The sequence below is a fragment of the Monocercomonoides exilis genome (genome assembly GCF_001643675.1).
Source record: "Monocercomonoides exilis strain PA203 chromosome Unknown scaffold26-1319188, whole genome shotgun sequence".
In the NCBI taxonomy this organism is placed as follows: domain Eukaryota; phylum Preaxostyla; order Oxymonadida; family Polymastigidae; genus Monocercomonoides; species Monocercomonoides exilis.
The window spans coordinates 631,456-651,238 of NW_027150571.1; the positions used below are offsets into that span (position 1 = coordinate 631,456).

At 36.3% G+C, this 19,783-nt stretch overlaps 4 protein-coding genes across 4 annotated transcripts; 2 read left to right on the plus strand and 2 right to left on the minus strand.

Annotated features, from left to right (window-relative positions):
* Nucleotides 1-5,385: 5,385 nt before the first annotated feature.
* On the minus strand, nt 5,386-5,616 carry MONOS_6422 (uncharacterized protein; the record flags this gene model as incomplete). Its single annotated transcript, XM_067876656.1, has 1 exon — nt 5,386-5,616. One exon carries the CDS (start codon nt 5,614-5,616, stop codon nt 5,386-5,388), a length of 231 nt encoding a protein of 76 aa, XP_067726287.1.
* Nucleotides 5,617-6,665: 1,049 nt separating this feature from the next.
* Nucleotides 6,666-7,127, minus strand: MONOS_17666 (uncharacterized protein; the record flags this gene model as incomplete). Its single annotated transcript, XM_067870607.1, has 4 exons — nt 6,666-6,712; nt 6,779-6,859; nt 6,938-7,008; nt 7,072-7,127. The coding sequence occupies 4 exons, from the start codon at nt 7,125-7,127 to the stop codon at nt 6,666-6,668; spliced, it is 255 nt and encodes an 84-aa protein (XP_067726288.1).
* A 1,166-nt stretch (nt 7,128-8,293) lies between these two features.
* MONOS_6421 (uncharacterized protein) lies at nt 8,294-11,203 on the plus strand (the record flags this gene model as incomplete). Its single annotated transcript, XM_067876655.1, has 1 exon — nt 8,294-11,203. One exon carries the CDS (start codon nt 8,294-8,296, stop codon nt 11,201-11,203), a length of 2,910 nt encoding a protein of 969 aa, XP_067726289.1.
* A 35-nt stretch (nt 11,204-11,238) lies between these two features.
* On the plus strand, nt 11,239-13,314 carry MONOS_6420 (uncharacterized protein; the record flags this gene model as incomplete). Its single annotated transcript, XM_067876654.1, has 1 exon — nt 11,239-13,314. One exon carries the CDS (start codon nt 11,239-11,241, stop codon nt 13,312-13,314), a length of 2,076 nt encoding a protein of 691 aa, XP_067726290.1.
* Nucleotides 13,315-19,783: the final 6,469 nt, after the last annotated feature.

Genomic DNA, 19,783 nt, shown 5'->3' on the forward strand with positions numbered 1-19,783 from the left:
ATGTTCCAAAAATCCATTCTTCCAAACCTCCTTTTTTTCTCAAGCCCAATACAAAAGCTATGCATTCATTCAAATATTAAACTTTTCATTTTTGGTTGCTGAGAATGAAATTGAGAATGAGAAGTCAATGAATCAACAGCTTTGATGTAAATGATTGATGTGTTCAATGGAGAAGTCTATCTTCACTTTTTCACTTTCATTCTTCAATATTTCTGTTTTGATTGAAAAACAAAATACAAAAGAAGAAGATGATGATGAAGAAGATGAAGAAATTAAATGAAGGAGATGATCAAAAACATCCACAAACAGCTCAATGATGATTAAGATTGAATGAAATAACGGTTGGAAAAAAAGAAGATGTAAATGGACAGGTTACAGAAATATTGATTGAGTTGAGTCATGAATTCGCAGGCAAAGGTGACCTTTCATCACAAAGCGATGTTGATAACAGAAAGATTCTCTTTGGATACTCATTTGAAATCGTGCCTGGCTGAAGGCCTTGAAGATCAATGGAAAACATCTGGACTTTCCAATGGCTGTTCATAACAACACAAAAGAGTCCCCTGAGCACAATTCGAAATATTTGTCGCTCTCTTCATTCTGATGCAACTGAAGTTGGATTCGGGAAAAATCACTTTCCTTCAAAATCATATGTCCACAATTGTATGCAGAAAAATAATCTTGTTGATTTATTTCTCGGACGCATCTCGTGGGAAAGTTGTTTTCGCTATTTTTCCCTCTTCCAATCTCATTTTTGCAGAAAGAAAATGGCTTCGTTCGTCAGATGCTCAGCAGCACCAAAAGAAATATTAAATGTATTTCTTTTGACTTTTTTGTCGCATCTCACTTTTGTGATCAGCTCCTTTTCTGTAGGTGTCGGCCTTCATTGCTTTTCCCCAAACAATGCTTTTCTGAAAAATGCAAGATTAATTAGTAATTCAAGCATTGGATCTCTGTCTTCAATCACTCATTTGACATTTTCTCCTGCTATCATTTCGTATTTATTCAAGTTCTTCAGCCCAGTCAATCAATGCATATTTTCAGAAATTCTTTTCTTTATGTCTTTATTTCTCAAACAGTTCCCTGAATTTCTTTTTATTTCTCGTTACAAGTTAAATTTAAAAAAATTATGAATATTGCACATATTCCTTTATTTCCCAATGCCTATATTATAATCAGCTCCATTCTCATCGTATTGCTCCACAAAGCGGAGATTGGCCATTTCAACAATAACTCACATTCCTGCACTTTGGAGAGGATACAGACGGAAATATCTTCACAATCAATAGAACTATATAAATTACATACATTATGTCTTTTTGTGTTATTGATAAAATTGTTGCATTCCCCTTGGCCATCCAATAACCAAAAATCATCAAAAAGAATTCCAAAAATATTGCATTGCCTCGTTTCTTATTGCATCCACAGGAAATAATATTCTTAGTTCTACAGATAATGTTCACTCACGTCCTTTCATTTTGTCAATGTTTGAAACTGATTTTAAAATCAAATTCGATCATTGAATACATAACTACAAACAGAAAAAACAAATAAATCATTTTTATAAGTTTAATATTTATTTAAATGTTTTTTTTTTTTATATTACAAAAGGTTTATGACCCAATTTTTGAAATTAAGGTTTGATTATTTATATAAAAGAAATAAACATAAACTTTTAAAAATGTATTTTGAAATGAAGCCTGTTTCTTATGGGGGAAAATGGGGGTAGGGGGCGAAGGGGTTTAAAACCTTCCATCAAACACCCACGAGAAATTGGTTGGTTTCAAGGGGTATAAAGCCACTTTGTTCATTCAAAATAATTTTTTCATTAACACATAAATTGTAAAATAAAAAAAAAAAAAAAAAAAAAAAATATTTCGAAATAAAAATATTATTTATAGATTATATATTAATTTTAAATAAAAGTAAGTATTTCCACAAAATCCAGAAATTTTAAATTTTTTCATTAAAAACTTTATTTTTTAAAAATAACATTTTTTACAGGAAGAAGACTTAAACACAATAATATATGATTTAATTTAATATCTTTCATATAAAAAGCATTTTTTGCTAATTTTACAAAAAAGTTTGATATTTTTTCAATGAAGTGGAAAACAATTTGTTTTATAAAAATAATTTATCCAAACATAAAGTCAAAAGTTCAATAAACAATTGTTACCATTCATTTACAGGTTTATCTAAATTTTGTTGAAATTTACAATTTTGGAATTCAAAAAATTAAGTTTTTGCTTAATACGATAATGCAATCATTCACGATTGGTTTTATTTTAATTTATAAACAACGTTCAAATCCATCATAAACATAAAATAGTTGTTTTCCGAAATTTTCATTCATTGATATTTATTTATGTAAATGATCAAATCATTTTATAGGTTTCATTACACATATGGATTGAAAACAAAAATGGAATTTTAACCCCAGTGATCATTTTATTAGAAATATTTAACGAGTTTTAACATTTTAATTCATTTTTTGATAATGAAGAAACACACATTCACAAAAGCCTTTTTTTATGTGAAGCTTTGTAACCGCAATGCTTGCATGAATCTTGAATGTTGATAACGCACAAAATAATGCACTGGTTTGATATCATTGCAGAAACAAAATCTTGATTGAAAAATTTTTTTTCTTGTAATTTCTGCAAAACTGTTTTCGGAATGAAAAACATTTCGAAAAGAATGGACAAAGACAGAAAATCCTTGGAATGAATTCTTTGATTGAAGAAAAGAATGAAAAAGAATTCAGATCTGCTTTCACAACCGAACTGTTCAACAGAATAAACAAAATGATAGAAGATAAGAAACTATCGTTGGAAAATGCCATTTTGTTGCTGAAGCACATTGGATATCGTAAAGCGCAAAAAAATATAAGGGATCCGGACTTTTTAAGATCTTTGCTGGATGCAAGATTAGAGAAGATGATTTTTGAAGAAGATAAGAAGAAAAAAGAAGAAAAGAACGAAAAGCTTCAAACGTATCTTTGCGAATGCTATCTTTTTCTCAGCTTCTTTGTTTCGCCTAAATTGTTTTCAATGTGTGTGCCGTATCTTCTGAAAGTTGCGTTGAACAAGGAGGAAAACAAAGAAGCTCAAAAAGTAGTTGAAATGGCTTTGTTAACCTTGAGCAATTTTGGGGAATATGTCAGAACATTTTTAATTTCATTATTTATTTCATTTTTTATTCCATTTTTAAATAGCTTTCTTTCAATTTTTTTGAAAATGAAAGGATACAAAAACTTTTCATGGATGAAATCAAAGATATTATCCTGTATTATCAAGACCATCACAATCTGACACGACTCGCTTATCAGTCTGTTTTGGAGTGTTTGCTGGACAGATTTGAGGAAGATGAAAGTTTGGAAGAAGTGGTTGTGAATGAAGTGCATTTTGGGAGAGAGGCAGCAAAAGAGGTTGGAGAATTATGGAAGTGCATGGATAGGAAGAAAAAGGAAGAGGAAAGAGGAAAAGGAAGGGGAGAAGAGATGATTTTGATGAGATGGATCAAAACATTGAATATATATTTTTGCAATTGCCGATTGATGAATGAAGAGTGCATTGAGCTTATCCGTTGCATTGTTCAGCTATTTCGTGCAGCAAAGGACAATTGCGAAGGAATTAGATACTGGTGCGATTATTTGTTTGAAACAACAGCGGGGAAAAAAGCAGTTGAAATCAAAAACTTGTTGAAAGGCAGAGCTGTTGGGCTCTTTTTGGAGGAAATCCAGCAGACAAAATGGATAACATTATGACACTGCATGGCTTGGTGTATTTTATGAATGTTTCAAATCGATTGAAAGAAGAAAAGGGTGATATAATTGAAAAAGCGAAAAGAAAGGCAGCAAAAAAACTAATTTTTGAAAAGATGGAGGAAGAAGGATATGAAGATGTCATTATCAGCTTTCATAAAATGTTGAATTTTCTGAAAGATCAACATTGTGGTTTTGGCTACATATCGTTGAATATTTCTGATTATTTTGTGACTGTTTAAGGAAAAGAAATGCTTTGAATTTTGCGAAATGGAATTTCATTTTTTCTTTTTTCATCATCTCACAAAATCGAAAACAAACAATCATTTGCATCTTTCTTTTGCAATTACTTTTTTTATCTCACTTCATTTTGATGAAATGAAGAAACAAAAAGATCTTGAATAAAAAAAAGAGGGATAAATTTTTTGATATTATTCGTTTTCTTCTTCTTTTCTTTTAATGATCTGTCGGGCAAAAATAAATAAATAAATAAATAAAATTTGTCATCCATCGTCTCCAATAACTTCTCTTCTCTCCTCTTTTGAACAATCTTTTGTTCTTTTTCCTTTCTTCCCTTGTTTTCCCAAATGTCAAATGATTTCTGAGAAACGAAGAAGAGAAGTTAAAGTCATGTTAACGAAAAGCGTATTTATGAGATAAATGTGATTGAAAAGATGAAGATGCTTTCTTTTCTCAATTGGAGAGTTGATTGCTGCTTCTCTGCCACAAAAGCTCTCTTTCTCTTTCTGTTTCCCGTTCCAATGTGCCTCATCAAAAAGTCACATCGAAAAAACATGCTCACAGCCAGTCTTGAATGAGCAAGAGAAATAAAAGGAAAAAGAACATGAAGAAGATGAAAACATCACATTTTGATGATTTGTTGAAAATATTCTTTTAAAAGAAAAATATCATCATTTTCACCCACTTCATCATTCTTCTCCAGCTGTTCAGCTTCTTCAGATGACACAAATTCGTCTGTGGCATTTGCAGATCAATCGCTCTGTTCCATTCAAAAGATGAAGACACAACAACTTCTGATTGCAATTTCTGTTCTTCTCTTGAAGATGGTGGAGTTGTGAGTGAAGGAAGAATGAAACAGCAAAAATGATTGGATTTCCAATGAGATGGCAGATGTGCTGCGAAGTGACTGAAACATGCTGCATTTTCTGAGGAAGCAGATGACTTCACTGTGAAGAAGAAGGAAAATGCAGAATCGACTTTTCTGCTGAGTGATTTGTGGAATGCCCAAAAACAACTGAAAATAAAACGAGCTGAAGTGAATAAGATGTTGTGAGTGACGATGAAAGATTTATTGTTGAAGAAGAAGAAGAAGAAGAAGAAGAAGAATTTTTGGCTGATTGAAAAAGTTGATTTTTTTGTTTGTTTCGTTGATTTTTTTGCTGCTTTGGCGAAAAGGAAGAAAAAGCAGATAAATGAGAAGAAGAAGAGGAGGAAGCAAAAGCTAATGATCCATTTAAACTTCCTCCAAATTCACTCGCCAGCTCTTCCCCTGACAATCCTCAGCTTTTCTGATGTTCTTCTCTCTTCTCTCAAGTCCTTCTTCTTCTCCTTCTTCTTCTTCTCTTTCTTCTCATTCTATTTTCTTCTTTTTCTGTTTCTCATCTGACTCCTCCTTCATCTTTTATTTCTTCTTCAAATTCATCAAACTCTTCCTTATCTTCATCTCTTTCTATTTTCTTCTCTTTCTTCTCCACATTCATCTTCATCCTTTGAAGCATCTTTTGTGCAAGTTCATTATCTTCTTCTGCTTTCTCTTCGATTTCCTCTTCTTCTTCTTCTTCTGCTGCTGCTGCTTCTGCTTCTGCTTCTTCTTCTCCTTCTGTTTTCATTCGTGTCTCTGTTTCTTCATGTTGATTGACTTCAGAATATGGCACTTTCTTTTCTTTTCTTCATAAATTCAATCTTTCATTCCGCATTTGGTTATCTTCCTCTTCTCTTCTCTTTCTATTTTCTTCTCTTTCTTCTTTTTCTTCTTCCTTTTAACATTTTCTGTCTTTGTTCACATTTTTCCTGCAAACATTTCTTATTTCTTGTCATTTTCATTTGACATGTCTGTTTTCAACTGAGTTGCGGAATTAATGTAAGGAGAGAGAAACGGCCCTGAACAGGGGAATTTGTTTTGGATGATTCTTTTTGTAAATAATTTGAAGAAGACGAAGAAGTTTTGAGAAGAGAAAGATGATAAAAAAGAAGAGGAAGAAGAAGAAAATGATGATGATGATGATGGCAATGATGATTGTGGTGTGTGTGGTGTGTGTGTTTGGAGGTTTGCCCAGCCAAACAACAAACAGGAACAGCAGCGCAGATGAAAGAAGAAGGCAACCACAAATGGCTGTGTTCAAAAGGAATTGATGTGCAACACCCGATGAGAAGCAACATGATGAAGAAGAATCAATCTTTCTTTTTTCTTCTTTTCTTTTTTCTTCTTTTCAGCAGCTCAATCACAAAAGGAAATGGCTTAAATTTTTTATGGGTCAATTTCATATTCAGTTTCTTTGGAGCTTTTCATCCACTTCCAACGAAAATGATGAAAAATATGAAGAAGAAGAAGATGATGATGAAATGCTTTCACTGTGAAGAAAACATCTTTCATATTTGCAAATATGTTAATGAGTGAACATAAAACCATTTCTTTTCTCTTCTCTTCTCTTCCAAAAGCGATGTTGAAGAACAATGATCCAAAAAAGTTCGAAAGAATTGTTTCGGCTGCATCTGCTGCTTTCCTTCGCATTCACAATCATCAATGCTGTCTGTTGTTCTCTCTAAAATAGTATTCCAATTATAAAAAAATAGCCTTCAACCTAGTTATGTCACTCTGTGTGCAATTACTCCTTTTCTCTTTCTCAAAAAACGAAATCTCCCAGCAAATAGAAATCCATCAGGTTTTTTCTCTTATTACTTTTATTGCCCTATCAATGAAAAAAACTTCAATAAAACAAACAAATACATTTTTCATGAAAAGATTAGAATAAAACAGAGTTTGCCTCATACCAATCGCAATTTCATTCATTCCCTGCAACCCCTTTGCCTCAACAAAAAATATGTCCTTTATCACCCATTCCACATTTTGGCCTTTTTCCCTTTAACATAAATTCCATCTCTTTCTGCAAGAAAAACACATCAAAAGCCCAATCCAAATGCTCATATAACCTTGTTCCATACATCCCATCCCTTTTGCCAAAAGTGTCCATTTCAGCCAATCTTGGCAAAAATAATCATTTCTTTCAAAACATCAAAAATCTCTTCAAATAAAAATATCACAAATAATCCACCAAAAGACATACATTAATATGTGGTGCAGAATCGCAAAACTTCCATCGCTCATATCTGTTCCATTCATCTGTTTTCATCAATCTTCACATCATTCATTTCTTTCCCAATTGCTTTTTCTCATGAAAACACATCCAACAAAATTATATGCTCTAAATCATATGTTGTTCCATCTCAGAGGCATATATCGCTGGACGGAGAGTGACGGCTGAAATATCAGAACATCAACAAGAATGGATGAATCATTCTCTATTATTCATTGGATCAAGAAATTGAAAATGAAAAACAACAAATGAAAATACATATTTCAATATAATAATACAATATTCAACAAAAGATAAATGTTTTTTATTATTGGAGTGCCCATATTTGTCTGCAATAGAAAAAAGAAAAGAAAGCAGTTGGACAGGCATGGTATTGGTGCTGTCGGGAATATTTTATTTTGTGTGGACAATTTGTGTTGAATGCGTGTGCAATGATGCTACAAGAGATGGAACAAGACTTACCGAAAATTCATTGAATGGAAGAGAATTGGATTATCCTGAAGGCACATGGCGAGAGACGATTCAAAATAGCAAATATAGAGATGATAATTTATTTGATACATATATTGATGGAAAAAAATGTGGAGTGAGAGAAACCTGGAAAGAGGAGAGAATGATGAAGAAATTCACAAAACAATGGAATGAAGGAAGAAGAAGGATCGAGAAAGTTCAAAAATCCGGTTTTTGTGACGAGTGGAAAATATGGGGAAAGGAGGGTGTGTGTGGTGGGAGTGGGGTTGAGGGATGTCTTATTCTGGTCAATTCATCAATGAAACTGAATTTGTTGGGGTTGAGGGAAATGGGTGGGGAGGGTGTGCTCAGGGCATCGGATGAAAGTTTTGTTGAGTTGAGTGGATGTGTGATTGGAGTTGAGAGAGAGATGCCCCCCTTTGATTTTTGTGGGAGCTGTGGATTATTCACCAACATTTCACTCAGATCGCCTTCAACTTTGACTGAACAGATATTTCCTTCTTTATTTTCATCAAAAACGTTGGAAGGGAAATTTTCAAAAAATGACATTGTTTCTATTTGTTCTTCCCATTTTTCATCTTTTTGTGTCTCGTCAGCCCCATTCCTCTCATCACCTTCCATTCCTCTTATTTCACTCTCACAACTGACATTTTTCAATATTTCAACAGCAAATGAGGCATGCTCACCTCCAACAACAATATTTTCCCAAACCTCATGTTTGATGAACAGCTGCTCATTCTCATCAGTTTGCGATGCATATGATGGCGGGATTATTCCTTCCCTCAACAATCCCTTGGCTTCCTTATCTGCTTCAAACACCTCATTCATTGGGTGTTATCGGACAAGAAATGTTGCATGTGAAGGATCTGCAGACAATAAGCTAACACCAGGGAGACAGAATACAACATTCAATGGAACAAACACTTTTGTTTGGTGTGAGTGGAACGGATCGAAGACTACAGGAACAGAGGGTTCATATGTTGATGGAGTGTCAAGTGGCGGGGCTATCTGCATGTACAGCCAGTCATCGGCATCGGTGCGTATTTCATATTGCATGTTCAATGAGTGTACTGCACACAGTTGCGGAGGGGGAATAATGTGCGCATTTATAAAAGAAGTTAAAATCGAGAATAATTCAATTAACGATTGTACCGCACTATATCAATATGGGGGTGGGGTATTCTTATATTCGATTTCAACGTGTGTTGTGATTAGTGGATGTAAATTCCAGAATTGCAAAGCAAATAGCTATGGAGGAGGGTTAAATCTATACAGTTTTGATGTTTTAGGAACAGATTGCATTGGATCAGAGAATTGGAATGGGGAGAATGCATGCATGTTTGACTGTAATTTCACTTTTTGCTCAGTTACTAACACAGTTGGCGGAGGCATGCATTGCTATGGTGTGCCAGCTGCATTCAAAATGAGGAGCATTCAGTTTTTTTCATGTTCTGCCCGACAAGACGGTGGAGGATTGCTTCTGGAAACTGACAAACAAACAATTCCAGAGGATGGCATTTATTGCATTTTTCTTTTCTTCCACGAATGTTATTGCAGAAGCACATCTTCTCCAAATGGGGATGATGTGTGTTATATGGACTACTATAGTGCACACTTAAATTCAAATCCGTTTTTGGATTGTTTAACTACAAATACAAACGACAGAAGAGTGTGTTACAAATATAACTATTTTTATTCAGGGAGTTGGGAATTTCAGCACACAGAAAAGAAGGATTGGCTGAAGGACAAGACGATTTATGTTTCGGTGAATGGAAATGATGCATCTCCACTTTGTGGGGCAAATACCACATATCCTTGTCTGACAATGAAGAAGGGATATGAGATGTGTGAAATACAAATTAGCTTGACAATCACTCTGCTGGAAGGGAATCATCAAAGAGAGGCAACAACGATTGAGATTGGGACAAAGAAGATTTCAGTCATTGGGAAAGGAAGGGAAACAAGTTCGATTGAAATGAAATCCCTTTCATCAACTGGATCGCTGTTCAGTGTTTCAACAGGTCATCTTGGTTTGTTGCACATGAAAGTTGACTGTAACTCAATAGCAGATTCTTCTTCTCCGAATGTGGCTGTGGTATCTGATGGAGGTGGGTCACTTTCATTGGAGGATGTTGTGATCACAACGAGTAATGTTGGAGAATATGTGATATCATCATCAGTGTTTGTGGTGGCGCTGTCACAGCTGTCGATGGTTGGTGTGGAGATCAAAGATATGAATGTCTCAGAATCATTGTTCTCAGAATCTGTTTTATCTTTTTCTTCTTCATCCTCCTCATCTGCCCTGTTTTTGACAGCCACTGCTTCTGGAGAGAGCATTCTGGCGAACTTGACTGTGAAGAATGTGAAGTTGACAGAAGGAGATGGAGTGGTTGTGGGAAAGAGTGTTGCAGAAGGGGAGACATTTGTTGTTCAGAATGTGACAATTGAGGATTGTGAGTGTGAGAATGGCAGTGGTGGAGGGATCAAGATTGAGTTGGAAACAGATACGAGCAAGCTTCAGGTTGAAGCAACAACAACAATGAATAGATGCACAAGTGGGAAATATGGAGGAGGGATGATGTTGAATCTGGCTGACAACTCGATTGACTTCTCGATTGTGTCAGTTGACTTCTCAGGGTGTTCTGCTTCATTGGGTGGGAATTATGTGTTTGTGAATGGGAGCAATTCAGCGAGCTGGGGAATAAGCTCCTCAACGCTGAATGTCCAACATGACAGTTCAAAATACAATGAGCTGGTGGGATATGATCGGAGTGACACAACAATGGGGCTATTCCCACTGAATGTGTATTTGGATTCATATCCAGATGCAGCGCATGTGGGGAAGGGGAAGGATGGGCTGGGTGGATTCGACTCGTGGTTCTGTGGGTTTGACTATTATCCGTGTGCCACCATCACCCACGCTGCACAGGTGCGATATCCAGGCAAAAACAAGAAGATCGAATTGGATCCAGGATTTGAGCTTGCTGAAGAGGTTGGAATGACAGACTCCTTTGAATGGGAGATTTCATGTGCCACAAAAGGGATGGAAGTTGGGGTGAAAGCGCCAGAGAATTTTGAGTCATCTTGTCTGATTGAGGTTCAGAGCAAATGTTCAATAAGAAACATCAAATTCTGTATTCCATCTGTTCTGACTGGTGCATCATCATCATCTCTGATTTCATCCAACTCCACACTCCTCACACTCACTGACTGTTCTGTTGTCTGTCCCTCTGAGAATTCCATTGGATATTGTTTTGTGAATGTGGTTGGGGGAAAAGTGAAAGTGGAGGGATTGGTGATCACAGAGACATTGAGATTTGGAGAGCATTCAGTGATTGAGTTTGGTGAAGGGGTGGAATCAGTTGTGTTTTGCGGATGTGAGGTGAACAACATTGAGAAGAGAAATGGAGATGGAGGATGGGTGAGTGGAGTGGTTGGGGCAGAGAGAGATGAGGGGAAGAATGGGATAATTGTGATTGAGTCGTGTGTTGTGAAGGGGTGCAGGTGTGTTTGTGGAAGAGGAGGAGGGATGAGTGTTGTTGTGAATGGGAGTTGTGTGATTGATGGGTGTGAGGCGAAGGGTTCAGGGGAGAGTTCAGGTGGGAGAAGTGAAGGGAGAGGGGGGGGATGATGATTGTGATGGAGAGCAGGGATGGCTCAATGAAAATGGAATCGGGAAGAGAGGGTTTGTTTGTGTTTGGGGAGAATAACAAAGCTCAATATGGGAAGGATGTGTTTGTTGAATGTGGTGGAGGAGTGTTGTTGGAGTGGAAAGTGAATGGAAGTTCATTATCATTTTTTGACTCAAGTGTGATTCCAACAGATGTTGTGAAGTTGTGTGGGAGTGAGGATGGGAGAGGAGGGGAAGTGATTCCGCTGTTTGTGTATTTGTGTTCAATCGGGACAAAGCTGAGAGTTGATGGGAGAGGAGAGAGGGCGCTGGATCAGAGCCATTGTGGGTTTGAGGAGTTTGGGTGTTTGACGATTGATTATTGTGTTGGGAAGAGAGCGAGCATCAATGTTCATGAAATCGAAGTTGCATCAGAATCATGGATAAAGAATGAGATGAAAGTGGTTTCATTTGATTTGAGTGTTTCAGGGAAAGAAGAGGGGATGAGGGTGGTTGTGAGAGATGAAGGATCGATTAATCAAAATAACCTTATTGAGTGCGCAAAATCATTTGAGATGAGATATTTGTCATTTGTGCTGAATGAAGAAATGAATGGGAGGAGAAGTGGATTTATCCACTCCTCCTCATCATCATCAACCATCACAATCACGAGCTGTTCAGTCTCATTTGTCAATGATGAAGTGATTGGATACAATGTGATATGTGTTGAGGGAGGAGGGCTGATTGTGAATGGATTTGTGATGGAAGGGGGAGTGAGAATGAGTGGGAAATCGCCAATTGTTGTTTCGAATGGAGTTGAATTGGAGATGAATAGCAGCCGAATGAGTGGAGTGGAAGTTGTTGGTGGGAGTGGAGGAGGAGGATGTTTGAATGTGGAGATGGGTGTGAATGGGATTGTGAATATTGAGGGATGCAATTTGTCATCAGTGTGTTCAGGGAGGAGTGGGATGAAAGGGGGAGGGATGAAGATATCAGTGGGGAAGGGAGGGAGGTTGGAAATGAAAGGAGTGAAATATTCAGGATGTGAAGTGCCAAGAGAGGATGTTGAGGAAGGAGGGAGAGGAATGGGAGGAGGGATGTTTGTGAAGCTGGCGGATGAGATGGGAACATATGTGATGGAAGGGATGGAACTTGAGGGATGTGATGGATGGAAAGGGAAGAATGTGTTTGTATCAGGATGGGATCTGAGTGAGATTGTGAATGAGGAGCACCTGAAATGGGAGATAAAGGAAGAGGAGTTGGGATCATTGGATGAGTTGTGTGGATGGGAGAGGAAGACGACAGGAGAGGAGGGATATGTGATTCCACTGGTTGTGTATTTGTGGAGGAATAGGAGTGGGGATGGGTTTGTTTCAGTTGAGAAAGGAGGAGACTTCAGTGGGTGTGGGTATTCCGAGGCACCATGCTCATCGATTGACCACCTGATGTCACTTCGATATCCAACACTTGGAGAAGGGGAAACACATATTTCCATTGTGGGATCAGGGTTGCTGAGTCATTCCATTTCATTTTCTTCTTCATTTTCATCTTCAATTTCTTCATCAATATCAGAGTCACAAAAAGTTGTGATTGAAGGGACAAAGAAAGGGACAGGAGTGACGATCAGTGATGAAGATGAGAATGATTTGTCTGATGGTTCAATGATATCCTCGAATGTGAGTCTGTCATTTGTGAATGTGTCGTTCACCAAGCCAGCCATCACCACCCATCATTCAGTGTTGATTGAATCCTCTGGAGCAAACACATTATTGTCAGTGTCAGATTGTTCATTTGGGCCAGGGAGGGGGGTGGCAGAGAGTTTTGGATATTGTGTGATGAGGGTGAATAGGGGGAGTGTTGTGATTGAGAGGTGTTCGTTGAGTTTGATTTCAGAGTTGAAAGGGTTGATTGCCTTCAGGCCAAGTGCAGGTGAGGTGACACTTCAGAATGTGAACATTTCATTTGCTGGTGTGATAGAAAGGAGCCTGATTTCGATGATGGAAGAGGATAACCAGATGAATGGAGAAAAGAAGGTATTTTCAAATGGGAACAGACCAGTTCTGAGGGTTGTTGGATGTTCATTTGCGAACATCACAAAAGAAGGGATTGGAGCAAGTGTTGTTGATGTGTGATCATTTGAGGATGGGGTGGAGTGTGTGGTGGATGAGTGTTCGATGTCGAGTTGCAAGAGTGGTTTGAGTGATGAAGGAGGGGGGATGAGAGTGGTGCTGAAGAGTGGGGAGTCGGTGTTGAAAGTGAATGGGAGCTCGTTTTCGATGTGCAAGTGCTCGAGTGAGACAGGGTGTGGAGGAGGGCTGTTCATTGATGGGTCTGACCCACATGCGAATTATGGGAATGAGAGTCAGATTCCGCCTCTGAATTTCAAGATTGTGAATATCCTGTTTGTGATGAATGAGGCACATGTGGGGAAAGACGTGTTTGTCAGATGCCACTCGATTGAGCACCAGATCAACGAAACACTGTTTGCACTGAACTACAACCAGGAGTCACTGAACTCGAACAACTCGATCTGTGGGAGGGATGTTGAGAGTGAGACGGATGTTGATCTGATTCTGCTGATCACATTCTATTATTCGGCACAGGTGTTTGTGAGTGGGAGAGGGAGTGATGGGAGGGGATGTGGGGCACAGAGCATTCCGTGTGCGAGCATCGACTGTGGGGTTGAGCACATCGAGGAAGGGGTGATGAATGGGATTCTGATTTATGGGGAAGGGTTTGTGAGGAAGGAGTGTGTGATTGGAGATCTGGTTGTGAACTCATTGAAAAAGGCACAGGGGATTGTTCGGTTGAACTGCAAGATTGAGAAATCAGGTGAGAAGGATTGTGTGATGGAGTTTGTGAATGAATGTTCAGTGGAGAGGTGCTCATTCCAGTTTGAAAATGGATTTGAATCAACTCACAATTGTCTCATGAAAGTGAAGAATGGAATGACAAAAATACAAGAATGTGAATTCTTTTCTTCTTCCCCAACAACAACAGTTGAGTTCATGAAGCTGAACAGTTCAATTGTGAGTGTGGAAAGTGGAGAGCTGAAGATATCAGAAACAACATTCAGGGATATTCATTCAACAAGATCAATTCTTTCATTTTGTGAAGAATCAGATGTGACAATTGATGAAACAGGAATATCGAATATAGAATGTGAGGGAGATGTTGTGAGTGTTGGAGGGAAAGCGAAGGTGGAAATGAAAGAGATGGGAGTTGAGAATGTGACTCTGATGTCAAAGGGGTGTGTGATTGGGATAGATAATGCAGAGCAAGATGTGAGTGTGCTGAACAGCTCATTTGGAAAGTGTGTGAATTCGGTTGATAAGGGAAGCATGATACAGATAAGAAAATCCAAGAATGTGAGGATTGAGGCATGTGTGTTTGATGGAGAAAAAGAAATCGAGGTTATCAATGAAGAAAACAAGATAAAAGAGGGATTATGCAAATGGAATGGATCATTGGTTGATGTTGAGAAGAGCAGAGTGGAGATGAGGGAAATAACGATTATGAAGAGCAAGGGAGGTGGGTTGTGGGTGAGTGGAGGGAGTATGAAGATTGAAAATGGAAAGTTTGAGAACAACAACCCATCGATTGAGGGATATCCATCAGCCAGAAGGAATGCGATTTGTGAAGGGAATGGAGAATTGGATGCTGTGAGTGTGAAAGGGGGAGATGGAATGTTGCCAAATACATCATTGTGGATATTAGATGAGGGATGCGAATTGGGAGGGATAGCAGCTGAAAGAGGATCATCATTTTTCATCCCCATTTTGGAAGAGGTGAAGAATATTTCTCAGCCAAATGGAAATGTGGAGTTGATGATTCATGGGAAGCTGCTTCTTCCATGTGATTTGTCAGTGAAGATGAGCATGAAAAATGGGGAAGAGGAGGAGATAGTGAGAAAGGAAATTGAAGAAGAAGGGTTTGTGTCAGAGAATGAGATTCACACGTTTGTTTCATGTTCAGAACTGGAGAAAGTGAGAGAAGAGACAGAAGTGAGTGTGTGGATTGTGTTTGGGAAAGGAGATTCGCCTTCATCAACAGAGCGGTTTATTGTGAAGAACAGGAGTGAAAGCGTTGGAAAAGGAGATGAAAGGATTGTTGAAGGAGGGAAAGAAGGGAAATCATCATGGGCTGTTTTTTGTCTGATATTTGTTGTTTTGTTTTTGATCGTTCTGATTGTATCTGTTATTGTTACAATTCGTTGGAGAAAGGCAAAGAATGAAGCAAAAGACTTGAGAGAGATTGTGAATGACACAGTTAGGAAGGATCCGAAGGCATTTGAGATGGTGACGATGGAGATGTCTCCTGAGGAGCAGTGGAGGAGGGCTGAGAGAAAGGCAGAGAAGAAGAACGAAGAGAGGATAAAGAAGAGGGTGTATGAGAAAAGCTTGGGACACTCAGAGTCGTCAGAGCATTTGCTGAGTGAATGTGGCTCAACAGAATATATCTTGGGGAAAGACTCAGACAAGATTCCTCAATGGATGCTGGAGAAGGTTGAAGAAGAAGAGATTCGAAAGAGAACACCATCACCATCCATTTCATCTACTTCATCCACAGACACATCAGATTCAGATTCAACATTTGTTCGATCGGAGAGTCTGTGTCCAACCACCTCTTCGATGTCGAATCTGGTGGATGCAATGGCCTGCTCATCTCCTCATGAGAAATTGATTGTGGATCTGAGGGATTCACTGTTCATGTTGTTGCATGGGCTGAACAAGACAAAGGAGATGGCAATTGGCACTCTTCAGGAGAGGGAGCAGACAGCTGCACAGATCCTGTTCTGGGTGGCTAATCTGGCACTCCATTCGTTTGATGAAATGGAAAATGGATTATCTTCTCTTTCCACTCTGAGTCCTCACATTGTGTTGTTTTCAGAACACATGGTGATCTGCATCGTCATGCATTCTGATTTATTGTCAGATGACTCTGATTCATCATCCATCTCATCATCGACTGTTGTGACATCTGCCAGTGATGATAGTGACTCCCTTCCTTCATCAGCATTTGAGGATGATGAATACAACAGAAAAAGAGTGTTTGAGGTGGAAGGCGCCAGAGCTGCTGATGAACAAGAAGATGGGAGCAACAAAAGAATCAGTTGTGTTTTCGATTGGGATGATGCTGTGGGAGTGTCTGACACTGGATATCCCGTTTGGAGAGTATCCAGCAGAGGTGGCGGGAGATAAGATCTTGAATGGGGAGAGGCCAGACGTGACAGCTCTTGTTGAAGAAAGTGGGTTTGGAGAGCTTGTGGAGAGCTGCTGGAAATCGCAACGCTCGATTCGCATTTCTTTGGATGATCTGAAAAGAGAACTGTTTCAGCACTTTCCAGCTGGAACAATGATTCTGACGATGTCAGATGCGATTGAGGATGAGGATGGCACAGAAGAGGAAAAGAGCAAAACAGAAGATGAAGCACGGTTAATATCTGGATCACAAGAGAAACTTTCAGTGAATCCACCAAAAGAGAGAGGAAAACAAGAAATATTGATGAGAAAGAAATGGTGAAGGGGATAATAATCGTGTGAGAAGGGTTTTGATGAGAAGATATTTCTGGGTGCGAAAGAAACATTTTCACCGTTTTCAAAGAAAAGATGGCAAATGTTCTGGAGTTCTTGTGCAACATGTGAAGGTTTCATTTTTGGGATAATGAGACACATTTGAAAAAGAAGAGATGATGATGATATTGAGATATTTGGGAAAACATTTCTCTTGTGGAATGTTAAGATTTATCTTCATTTTTTTGAATTCGGTTTTCTGATTTAATATTCATTTCGAAACTCATTTGTGTGTTTGTGTATGTATTCAAAAGGATTTCAAAAAAATCTATTTTTAAAAGAAATTCTTTCTTGAAAAGTTCATCTGATTGTTTTGTTTTTATGTGTGTATTCAGAAAATCACAATTTTTGCAAAGCCTTTTGTTTATGTGTATGAATGAATGATTGTGATGACTTTTCTGAGAGCGGAATGTGTGATCTTTTCATTATGTTAATAAAATAATCTTCAAAATTATTAAATCTTCATTGTGTTTTCACACACATATTTCACAATCGTTTTTTCAGTTATATTTTTTTCATTTCATTTTCATGAAAACAAACACAACAATAAATTGAAATTCGACAGAAACAATGAATTTCATTTCCCAGAAAAATGCCTGAATCATTCTTTTCTTTTTGTGAATCAACATATTTGAGAAAACAATCAAAACAATTTTTGAAACAGCGAAAGAGGAAGATAAGAAATGATGAAAACTTGACTCATATGATTATCTGGGCTCTTCAAATTCATTGAAACACAAATCATTGAGAGTCAAATGTGTTCTTTAAATGTCTCAAAAATTATTAATGAACAGCCAGTATATCTTTTATTACAAAAATAAAGTTCCCTCAAGATGATAATCTTCTTTGTGATAACTTTTATGAAATATTTATTAATTTTGTTCTTTCAATTTGATCAAAGACATGTTTGTATTTCCATGAACTTTCAAATCTGAAAATTTGGTGAATTGTGAACAGACAATGCTCATCTCTTCCATATGTTTTTTATTATCTCTGATTGTTCAAATTATCATCATTTTTTTTAAAAAATAAAAAATCAAATCATCAATGGTTGTTTGTTCATTTTTCTTTATTATAAAAGTATTTGTTTTTCATTACATATACATTTTTTTTTTCATTTCATTATATAAATTAAGAAATGAACAGTTTTGTGTTATCATGTTGATGAAATTTTGAAATGCGAAAAAATCAAGAAAAAAGTGTTTGTGAAAAAAAAGATTTTAAAGATTAATAGTTCGAAGCAAATGCTATATAAAACATGTCCCCAATTTCTTGAGCGATTCCCAGTTGGCTAGAAAAAGTACTTTTAAATTTAACAAAAAAACGAAATTTCTCGATGTGTAAAAATCGTTAATAAAAAATGAAAACAGTAAATAAATAGAATTCAACTTGTTGAAAAGGATTTTTAAAATGCTGAAAACTCCTTCTCATTTCTCGACATTTTGCAAGCAAAAACAAAAAAAAGTGCCAATTAAGGAAAAAGTCCCATAAAAAAGAAGACCCTATTCGACAATTTAAAAAGAATCACTCTTCCACCTAAAAGTGCCTCAAACATTTTGTTTTCTCACAAAAATATATGCTTTCTTGTAAAAAATAAAGTTATATATGAAATGCCGTGCAATATTAAATCAATAAATGGGTGATTATTTTTGAAATCGAACGTTTTTTTCGGAATAAGTGTAATTTTCTTATCCGCAGTTATTTGCAAAAGAATTCTGAAAAAAAGTGTCACATGCTTTCAATTTGTTGTCCATCAGATTCATATTGTCATTGAAAGACAGAGAAGCACATTGAAGATTTCAATATTAACATAAGATTGATTTCTTGGGATTTGTGACAAATTATTGATTCGAATATTTTGTTAGGAAAAATATGAAATCAAAAAGAATCACCCAATTTATGTTATATTCACCATTTTCCGTTCAAATTTGGAAACTTCTTATTCAAAATAATTTTTGTTGAGTTTTTATTTATAGAAAATTTTGTAAAAAAAAATTTGGTTTTTGTGCGAGTATCGGAAAGTGATAAAAATTTATATGTGTGATTATTTATGAAAAAATATTTTTTCTTTCAAAAATTTCGGTTCGAAAATATCCCTTGAGTATCAACAAAAGAATACTGAAAAATGTAACGGCTTATAAAAAAACATCATTATCTTTATTTGAGAAAAAAAACTTTTGTTTTTAATAAAAGTGTGATAATTCAACAATTTGAATTCAAAATCTCGTTCCAATGATAAACAACATCTGAAAAATCAATGTCCCGAAAAAAGTTATGATTTCAAAAACAATCACCCATATTTTTTCATTATTAATAAAATAATTAGAATTTTAGCCACTAAAATTTTTATTTGCTGATAAATATGAAAATTTCTGATTTTTCAAAAATAAATCATCATCATGGAAATTAGATAATTTTTTTATTTATTTCTTTCACATTGTTTGATCACACATTGTTCAACCAAAAAAATTTTTTTGAAATTAAAAAAGAATCAAAAGATCAACAAAATATTAAAGAAGAATTCTGAAAGCGTCTTTGAAGATTGATTCTAATGATAATATTTTTTGTTTTCAGCATCTAAGATTGATTCAAATAGCATATTGTAGTCGAATAAAGTGAAAATAAACAATGTGAGGTGAAATAATTCTTTAACCATCCGATTTCAAGGTGGAAAATTTTTTTTCAGAAAAATCAGAAATTCTCATATTTATTAGCAAATAAAAATAATCGGGACTTAAATTTTAATTTTTTTTTATAAATAATGAAAAAATACTATATTTTTGTCACTTTCCGAAACTCGGCTAAAAACCAATTTATCACAAAAAATTTTTATGTTGAAAAATACTCAATTTGAATAATTTCGAATAATAAGTTTACCTGTTTGAATAATTAATGATGAGTCACAGATTGTTGGTATTTAAGAAAAAAAATAACAATTCATTGTGAACTTTTTCCACTATTGCATCATTAAAAATCTTAAATTCTTTTGAGAAAAAAAATATGAGAAAAGAAATTGAAAGTGCAAAAT